The 9803-nt window shown below is 58.7% G+C and overlaps 2 protein-coding genes across 2 annotated transcripts; one reads left to right on the top strand and one right to left on the bottom strand.

Annotated features, from left to right (window-relative positions):
- Nucleotides 1–2023: 2023 nt before the first annotated feature.
- Nucleotides 2024–7208, top strand: RRP7A (ribosomal RNA processing 7 homolog A). The gene is made up of 6 exons (XM_081811308.1): nt 2024–2062; nt 2185–2268; nt 2905–3022; nt 3420–3517; nt 3899–4097; nt 5407–7208. The coding sequence occupies exons 1-6, from the start codon at nt 2024–2026 to the stop codon at nt 5490–5492; spliced, it is 624 nt and encodes a 207-aa protein (XP_081667434.1). The 3' UTR covers nt 5493–7208.
- Nucleotides 5853–8665, bottom strand: LOC145719753 (serine hydrolase-like protein). Its single transcript, XM_081811307.1, has 3 exons — nt 8474–8665; nt 7083–7179; nt 5853–6307 (listed from the first exon to the last, which is right to left on the bottom strand). The coding sequence occupies exons 1-3, from the start codon at nt 8626–8628 to the stop codon at nt 6188–6190; spliced, it is 372 nt and encodes a 123-aa protein (XP_081667433.1). The 5' UTR covers nt 8629–8665; the 3' UTR covers nt 5853–6187.
- Nucleotides 8666–9803: the final 1138 nt, after the last annotated feature.

The raw sequence follows: 9803 nt of genomic DNA, 5'->3' as shown, positions 1-9803 counted from the left end.
TGGTTTTTTAAATTTTTTTTTTTTTTTAAGTAATCTCTACACCCAACATGGGGCTCCACCTCAGGACCCCAAGATCAAGAGTCACATGCTTTATCGACTGAACCAGCCAGGGTGCCCGGAAATGTCTTTTTAAAGATTTATTTTAGGGGCGCCTGGGTGGCTCAGTTGGTTAAGCGACTGCCTTCGGCTCAGGTCATGATCTCAGGGTCCTGGGATCGAGCCCCGCATCGGGCTCCCTGCTCGGCGGGAAGCCTGCTTCTCCCTCTTCCACTCCCCCTGCTTGTGTTCCCTCTCTCGCTGTCTCTCTCTCTGTCAAATAAATAAATAAAATCTTTAAAAAAAAAAAAAAGATTTATTTTAGAGAGAAAGAGCATGAGCACGTGCAAGGTGGGGGGCAGAGGGAGAGGGAGAATCTCAAGCAGCCTCCATGCCCAGTGTAGAGCCTGGTGCAGGGTTTGATCCCAGACTCTGAGATCACGACCTGAGCTGAAACCAAGCATCAGACACTTAACCGATTAAGCCACCCAGGCACCTGGAAATGTCTTTTTAAAGCTGTGGTTTAAAAAGTAAAGTCTGGGGCCCCTGGGTGCCCCAAAAGCATCTGCCTTTGGCTTCAGGTCATGATCTCAGGATCCTGGGATCTGGCCCCGCGTCGAGTTCCCTGCTCAGTGGGGAGCCTGCTTCTCCCTCTGCCTGCCGTTCCCCCTGCTTGTGCTCACACGCTCTCTCTCTGTCAAATAAATAAATAAAATCTTTAAAAAATAAAAAAATAAAAAGTATAGTTCTAAGAAGCTCAAAGCTTTTTATTATTTCCCAGGATTCTTTGAATTACATGTTGTTTTTCGCTGATTGTAACAGTGATACATCTCCATAGGAAAAAATAGAAGATAAGATTATCCTCTAAATCTATCCAGACATTAACTTATTTTCACGAAAACGATTAAGTTTTGCATTACGTAAGTTCACAGAAGAGAAACTAAGGGTGTTGCTGGATTTTAAATTGTTTTTCAAGAAAGAAATATTAACTTCTAAAGATTTATTTATTGTAGGGAGAGCAAGTGGTGGGGGGCGAGGCAGAGGGAGAGACAGAATCCTCGAGAGAAATACTAATTTCTAAAAGATTCTTGTACAGGGGCGCCTGGGTGGCTCAGTAGTTAGGCGTCTGCCTTCGGCTCAGGTCATGATCCCAGGGTCCTGGGATCAAGCCCCGCATCGGGCTCCCTGCTCGGGAAGCGTGCTTCTCCCTCTCCCACTCCCCCTGCTTGCGTTTCTTCTCTCGCTATGTCTTTCTCTGTCAAATAAATAATCTTAAAAAAAAAAGAAAGAAAGAAAAATAAAGATTCTTGTACAGTCAGAGAACGAAGCAGAGGAGAGGCTGTGTCATGTCTTAACGTTTCCTGAAGCGTAGCGTGTGTACAGAGAAGGGCCTGGGCCCTAGGCTACAACTTGCCGCCTTTCACAAACTGAACACACCCACGTACTCAGCGCCCAGAAACAGAACATGACTTGCGCCCAAGAAATCCCCTCAAGGGGCTCACCGCCAGCCTGAGTCCCAACAACACAGAGTTAACTCCAGTTTTCAGTGGCTGCTCAGGGAGGAAAACTTAGTTGGTTGTCTCATAAAATCAGAATACTCCGAATAACCCCAGAAACGTTCCCGCCTATTCTCGTAATAGAACCTAATCCTCCTTTGGGGATCGTTCACCCAGAGAAAGGGGCAGGGAAAGACGGCTGGCCTTTCAAAGTGAGAAATCCCTTTCAGGGACAAACCAAACATCCTGGGCACATGCTCCCTGCAGGTCCTGTCATAAAGCCAAAAAGTTTATACCTGAATTCTGTCTCACGCTGCGTCTGCTCCCTCCCATGTCCCATGGCCAGTGGCGGTGTGGTTTTTTTTACTCAGTTTTGAACGTGAAAATGCACAGGGTTGTCGGCTCGGGCCGTGGGAGGGCAGGACGATGACCGTGCAGAGGAGGGTGTGGCTGGCTCAGGGCCTGTGTACGTGCCCCCCAGTTGGGCGGACATGGGCTCCGAGACCTTCGGGGGCCCTGGTCCCCTGGCTGTGCCACCCTGGGCAGAGGGAGGCTCCCTGAGGCCCCCGCAGCCCCTCATGCTGTGCTTCCCCCGCCGGGTCCGCGGCAGGAGTGCCTGTCCCGCCTCTTCTCCCCCTGCGGCCCCGTCCAGTCTGTGGGGTTACAGGAGAAGCCAGAACTCGCTGACAGCCCAAAGGAGCCAAAGTCGAAGTTTTTTCACCCCACGCCCATTCCGGTAAGTGTCCAAGTGCTGTGGTCTGCTCACCTGGGGGCGCCGCGGGGTGTGGCCAGGGCAGCATCCCCAGCACCTCTGCGCCTTTCCCTGGATTTGCCACATCCTTTAGCTTCTTGTCCAGCTCTTCCATCGTCCTGCTGAGAGCCCAGAGACCATCTTGCTCGCCGTCCTGAAGGGCCTCCCTGAGCTCCCCTCCTGCTCCCCACCCGAAGTCCCTTCTTCCTGAGCCCATGGCCTGGTCTCGTCTCCCCGTCCCGAGCCCACACGCCCTCCTGGCGTAGCGCAGTCTGAGCTAGTGTGCGCTCTGTCCGCTCCCGGTATGTGGGAGCTCGCTTGTCACTGCGTCCCGCCTGTACCTGGAAGGGAGGTCCCGAGTGTCTCACCTCACCTGGGTCGCCTCTGGCAGAAGTTGGAAAGCTAGCAGCATGGCTGTGTGTCCCCCCCCACCCCGACCCCAGGATTATAGAGAACTTCTTGGTTATCTTCACCAAGGGGGTTCAGAACAGCCCGGCACATGTCCCCTGGCCCAGCGACGAGTCGGGCTGAGGGCAGCTGGGAGCCCTGGTGCCAGGAGCCGGGTGGCCGGGAGGATGGGAGGGGTGCTGGCGTTCTGACATCTCTCCTCCCCCCCTCCAGGGCTTCCAGGTAGCCTATGTGGTGTTCCAGAAGCCAGGTGGGGTGTCTGCCGCCTTAGTCCTGAAGGGCCCTTTGCTGGTCTCAACAGAGAGTCACCCTGTGAAGAGCGGCATTCACAGTCAGTACTGCGGCATCGTCACACCCTCCTTCCTGGGCCCAGGGTGGGCGGAGGGGAGGGCCCAGACTGCTGCCACTAGAACCTTCCTTGGGCCACAGGTCTCCGTCCTCATGGCCTGTATGAGAAGATCCTGACTGGGGGCGCCTGGGTGGCTCAGGCAGTTAAGCGTCTGCCTTCGGCTCAGGTCATGATCCCGGGGTCCTGGGATCGAGCCCCCTCATCGGGCTCCCTGCTCAGCGGGGAGCCTGCTTCTCCCTCTCCCACTCCCCCTGCTTGTGTTCCCTCTCTCAAATAATCTTAAAAATAAAAAAGAAGAAGATCCTGACTGGCTGGGCAGGTGGGGCCTCGAGTATCGGGCCTGAGGAAGCCCTGTTTTCCTCCCTCCTTTCTCCCTCAGAGTGGATCAGCGACTACACAGACTCAGTGCCAGATCCTGAGGCCTTGAGGGTCGAAGTGGACACGTTCATGGAGGCATATGACAAGAGGATAGCTGAGGTGGGGCTTCCACAGGGAACGTGGGGCCACGGGTGTTGAGGTGTCGCTGCGGAGGGGGATGGGCGGTGGCACCCTGTGCTGGTCACTGTGTAGAGTTCAGGCTCCCTCTTTCCCCACTGAGTCCTGTGTCACCTAGCTGGGTGACGTCTAATCTCTGGTCTGTAGGAAACAGGCTGAGGGACAAGGAGGCAGTGTTGGCACCTCTGTGCCCCCCGCCCCCCATACTGAGCTACTGGGAGGGAGAGGGCGCAGCAGGTGGCGGTGGGTGCCCGGGGAGGTTCTGGGTGCTGCAGGGAGAGCCTCCAAGGGAGGGTGGGGGAGGGGCACCCGAGGCTGCAGGGAGTCCCGGGGTCTGCCCATCACAGCGTCTGTTCCTTGCAGGAGGAGGCTAAGGCCAAGGAGAAGGAAGGGGTCCCGGACGAGGAGGGCTGGGTGAAGGTGACCCGTCGGGGCCGGCGGCCCGTGCTGCCGCGGACAGAGGCTGCTAGCCTGCGGGTGCTGGAGAGGGAGAGACGGAAGCGCGCCCGCAAGGAGCTGCTCAACTTTTACGCCTGGCAGCACCGAGAGACCAAGATGGAGCGTAAGGGAGCGCCCCAAACCCGTGTGCTTCAGCCCCACTTCCCTTGGGGCCCAGGCCCTGTGGACGAGGCCCGTGGCCACTGCTGCCAGCCCCGGCCAGAGCGGAGGGCTCCCGCGGGCGGCACTGGGACCTGGGTGTGGAGGGGGCTGTCCCTGGGCACAGACTTCCCAACAGGCTCTGGACTTAAGGTCCCAGCCTGCAGCATCCCCTGTGGTGGTCCCCCTGGTGCTCCCCAGTGGCAGCAGTGGGGGCCCCTGGGTTGTTTAGAGGCTTCAGACACACCTGGGATGTAGGACCATCTCCAGACCCCTGAGCAGTTAGTGCTGGAACCTGTCATCCTCCCACGGGGGCCAGATTGCAGAGGGTGGATCTCAGGTGCTCACTGTGGGGACAGCGAGAGGGCCGCTGCTGGGTGTGTGTGTGTGTCGGGGGGAGTGAGTGTGGGGGGAGTGGGGCAGGCCCCTCGCATGGACAGTGTCGGGGCGAGCACCGTGTGTGTGTGTGTGTGTGTGTGTGTGTGTGTGTGTGTGAGTGAGAGAGAGAGAGAGAGTTGGGGGGGGAAGTGGGGCGGTGCCCTCACATGGACAGTGTTCAGGTGAGCACCCCATCGCCCGTGACCCACTCAAGGTCATGATGATGCTGACAGCCCATATTCCCTGTTTGTCGGGTGGCTTCCCCATGGGCCTGGGAGTAGAGGGTGCTGGCCTTGTCCTCGGCAGGGGGACAGCCTCTGCAGCAGGTGGTGACCTAACACCCAGGCACGTCACCCTCCTGCCTGTCTCGCTGCTGCTCCCCACTCGGGCACCTTCGCTCCTGCTCTTCTCTCTAGAATCACCGACAGTAGGCTGCATGAGCTCTCCCTCGGGGCTCCCACCCCTCCGTATTCCTCTGACCTGGTCACCTGGTGACCAGAGCCGCCATCCAAATTCTGTGGCACTGAGGGCGGAGTCCCTCTCCTTCCTGACGTTCTCCCCAGTCTGGCTGCTGCAGTGGGGAGGGGCCGGGAGAGGTGCCCCTGGGGGGGCTCCCCACACCCCCCGAGCCGCCTGCCTTCACCTGGGGTATGTGGGGTGGGGGTGGTAAGGGAACAGGTGTCTTGCTTTCTCTGTGCTCGGTCTTCTGCGGAATTTTCTCTCCGAGCTCAGGCGTGCCGCCCTGGCCTGAGCGCCCACCCTCTGGGCCTGCAGGCGCATCTGTCTCCGCGCAGCGTCCGGACCGTATCAGCGGAGGCCAGCGGGGCGGGGGGGCCACAGCCCCCACAGGGTACACGGACTAACGTGGCCATTTCCTCTTGCCCGTTGCCCCCCAGATCTAGCCCAGCTGCGCAAGAAGTTTGAGGAAGACAAGCAGCGGATTGAACTGATGCGGGCGCAGCGCAAGTTCCGACCCTACTGAGCCGAGCTGGTCCTGGGGATCCCTGGAAGGGGGCGGTGAACGGTGGCGGTCCACTGCCGGGGAGGACCTGAAGACCTGGAACACTCGTCCTGGACAGCCCAGGCCCGGGGGCTGCCAGATCTGAGGCCGCGCGGGTGCAGGTGGAAGGACAGGGCCCTCCCGTGGGTCCGGGGTGCAGCAGCGTTGGGCACCGTGCTGGCAAGACCTGCCCAGCGTGAGGGCGTGGGCCGCCAGGAGCCACCAGCCCAGGCCGCGCTTGTTTCCTCCTCCTGGTCTCTCTGTTCCCAGCCTGCCCCTGGCCTTCCCTTTCCAGCTGAGTGTCTCTCCCCTCCCGTCAGTGGAAGAGCCCCTCAGAAGCAGTGAGAATACAAGAACCGTTTTATTTTTCATCCAGCTGGGCAGTCACCTGGCCTCTCCTCCCTCCATCTGCTACCCGCTCTCTGCAGATTATCAGCCACGAAACAGACAATGCCCCCAAATCCAAACACGGTCTCCCCCTTGAAGTCACAAATGTTAAAAAGAATCTTGCCCCGTGTCCCCCCCCAAATTCTGCCCAGGATTCTCTGCCTCAGCACCTGCTGGGCTTCAGACCAATGAGGCCTGTCCCCACCACACCCGGCCTGGCTGGGGGGCCCGGCACTAGGGATCCGGGTGCCGAGTGGTGGGTACCAGGTCTCCGAAGGCCCAGGCCCAGGCTACAGCTCATGTGGTGCTGTCTCCTTGCTCAGCAGAAAGGCGCTGATGAAACCGGCCACGTTCTGGGGATGGTTCAGGTGGACGTAATGGTTGTCCGGGACTTCTACGTACTGGAACCGCTGGAGAGGGGAGGGGATGCTTGGTGAGGCATGGCCCTTCTGGTGTGCTGGGGCCTTCCCAGGGCTTGCTACCTCCCAGTGGTTCCAAAGGGTGCCTCACAGTGAACCACCGGGCAGACTCTGACCCCCAGCTCCCCGGTCACACACTGGCTAAGTCAGAGCCTGGCTCAGAGTCCGCGAGAAGGGCCTGATTCAGGGGGAGAAATGTGCAAACCCTGGCCTTCTGGGCCATTCCGAGTTGTGAGGTTGTAGAGCTAGGCATGGGAGGTGCCGGTAGTTCAGGGTGTAAGGTCAGCTTGAAAGAACCAGCAGCCTTTCAAACCTGATCCTCCCTGGGAGACAGGAAGGCACCGCAGACTGGTCACGTACAGGCTCGCCTTTGGTGGTGACGCCGAGGTCTGCAGAGGCCCAGGGTCAGGTGTTTACAGCAGATGACGGTCAAAGTGCCAGGTGCTCCCAGGGACAAAGCCCAGGCCCCAGGCCCCACTGATGAGACTGGTCATCTGCTCACCCTAGAAATGATGGGATGGCCTCTGGCCAAGCTGGACCTGGGCTGTGGGATGTATGTGGACAATAACACTGGGGCACTCTGCCAAGAAAACGTGTTTCCTGTGCTGAGTTAAATGTGAGTGCCAGGGGCTGACTGCCATAGGGAGTGAGGCCGGGTTGCTCCTGCCAGTCACCCATCAGGCCTGGGGCTGGACCAGAGGCCCTAGTGCAAGGAGTAGGTGAGGACCCTCCTGGACTTCACCCTGGCTGAGCCTCGTGCACCTACCTCCTTTACGACTGATTTCAGTGTGTCCATCACAAAAAGCAGGACGTTCCTGTCACTGTCGTTCTCTCTCCTCACATTATAATATCCTTGGATTGCCCTGGAAAATAAAAGAAAAATCAGGGTTCACCTTGCGGTGCCTCCCCCCTGCCCTGGTTTCCAGGCTGAGAGGAGACAGGCCTGGGCTTGCCTCCGATTTTCCCACAGTTCGGGGCTCACTGTGGCCAAGGTGCTGCAGGTTCACCTCGGCGGGGTCGGGGGACCTGCCCGCCGCCACCGCCTCTGAGGGCACAGCCGGGAAGGGACGGGGTCGAGTCCATGCCTTCTCTCCCCGCATCTTTCCTGAGATGATTGCACCCATTTCACACGTATACTTAGAGTTCTGCAACGTGACTACAGTCAATTTGAGGACGTCATCGTCTCCGAAATCCCCCGAACCCGAACCACTAGTTCTGCAGCGCTCGGGCTTACGCAAACACTAACTCCAGAGACTGCTCTCTGCACCTGCGTGTGAGTGGAGCCACAGAACACGTGGACTTCCGTGACTGGTTTCTTCCACTCTGTCCTGTCCTCAAGGTTCATCCACGCAGCAGGTGCCAGGTCGTTCCTCTCCCGGCTGAAACGGCCCGCCTGTGTGTCTGCTGACCGACGTCCGGGTGGTCTCCGCCCCTGGGCTGTTGGGACTGATGCTGCTCTGGACCGTCCCGTCCAGGCTGCTGTGGGGACCTAGGTCGGGCCTCTAGAGACCTGGGAGGGCGGCTGCTGGGTCCTGGGGTAGGTTAAGGGCTTCAGAAACTGCTGGGCTGTTCCAAGTGGCTGCGCCATTTTACAGTCGCACGGCGGGAGCGTTCTGGTTTCTCCTCACGCTCACCAACGCCTGTTATCTGCCATTTCGGGTCTAGCCATCCGGGGGCACGGGGGGCGGGGGGGTGTGTGCAGCGTCTCTGTGGTTTGGATTTGCACCTCGAGTTCGTGCTTCCTAAGCCTCTGTGCTCAGCATCAGAGACACACGTGTCCCCAGAAGTCACGGTTCCGGCCTGGGGCAGGCCACGGCGGCGCGGAGAGTGGCAGCTTGAGCCCCACGACGGGAGGTGGCACTGGGACGGCTGCTGGCTGGGCGCTGGCAGGCGGGGGAGGGAGCGGCGAAGCTCTGGGGGGGGCAGGGGTCTGGAGTGGCTGGAGGACTTGGCAGGGCAAGCGCCTGACTGCAAGGTCGCCCAGTCCCTGCCTCGCCCGGGGGTGCCCTCCGCAGACCCCCGTTGAGAGGGGCGGCTCCGTCTGCTCTGGGCCCTGCCTTCCACACCCCAGGGGCCGGGGCAGCCTGGCCTCACACGAGGGACACCTGGGGGTCCCCGGCAGTCGAGTCTCTTCTGGGGCGCGAGGCTCACACTTACTTGAGGAGCAGGACGTGGGCCTGCAGCTTTTTGGCGGAGTGCACAAACAGCTCCCTGCTGATGAAATCCATGCTGTACTCCGGCTGCAGAGACAAGACCACAGTGCATTCTGTCCACAGGGCAGCAGGCCTCTCTCTCAGGGCCACCGTGGCCATCTACCCCGCGACCAAGTCCGGAACCCAACCACATCACCTCCACAGAGGCCTCTAACCCCCGCGGGCCAGAGGCTTTTTCCCCCTAAATCTGTTCTCCCTCTTGCTGGGCTCATGGCTGCCCAGCCAGACATTTCCCAGATCCCTTTACACCCTGGTGTGGTTGTGCGGCTAAATGCAGGGAAGTGACCTGGGCGGCTTCTGGACCTAGATTCTAGGACTAGGCGTGGCCCCTCATCCCAAACTCCCTTCCCCGATCCGCAGGCCGCCCTGCAGCGCTGCCCAGCCAGCCTGGGTTCCGGACTCTGCCAAACAGACCATTTCCGTGAGAAAGTAACCTGCTTAAGCCACTGTGCAGAATGAGGATGCCTTAATGTCCCCACAGCCCCACTGGCCTCCATCAGAGCCCGGGCCACCCTGTCTTATGACCATGTAAGAGGTCCGCGCCGTCCCACACGGTAGCCATCAGCCCATGTGGCTACCGAGTGCTTGAAACGGGGCCAGTCCGAGATGTGCTGTAGGTATAAACTGCACAGTGGATTTCAAAGACTTAGTATAAATAATGCCAGACACCTCACATTTTTACACTGATTACATCTTGGATACATTGAGATAAAAATATTAAATGTGATTTCCTCCATTTCTTTTTACTCTCTTAACATGGCTACTACAAGATGTGGAATTGCATGAGGCTCGCTTTCTACCGGACGGTGCTGCTCAAGCCCCAGAACTCCAGGTGTGACAGACGAGGAGCTTGAGAAATGTGTGCAGAGTGGATCAATTCCACAAAGCTCCCATGAGGACTGTTAAGTCATGCCCAACACTCCTCCACCACTGCGATAAATATACAATTCTTACGAAAACACGTGTACACACACACACACACACACACACACACATATACACATTCGGTCACAGGGTCACAGCCACGAGAGCATATTGCCCTTGATCTACCCTGACCTCCTCCAGGCCATTTCCTGCTCCTTGAGCGAAAACGACCTTGGGTGCTTTTCCAGAAACAGACGTTTCCAGATCATCCACAAGGCCCAATGAATGAAGATCTACCGAGGACCCACACAGGCTGCACGTGAGCTCCTGCTGGCAGAGCGCCGGGCTGCAGGAAAAGCAGGGAGGTGGTTCGTGCCCACGGAGGGGCTCCCCGACCAGTGCTCATCGGC

The sequence above is a fragment of the Leptonychotes weddellii genome, unplaced genomic scaffold, assembly GCF_054177405.1.
Source record: "Leptonychotes weddellii isolate Sample4059 unplaced genomic scaffold, ASM5417740v2 HiC_scaffold_6943, whole genome shotgun sequence".
Taxonomy (NCBI): domain Eukaryota; kingdom Metazoa; phylum Chordata; class Mammalia; order Carnivora; family Phocidae; genus Leptonychotes; species Leptonychotes weddellii.
The sequence above is the reverse complement of the archived record's forward strand: the minus strand, read 5'-3'. Positions and strand labels throughout refer to the sequence as shown.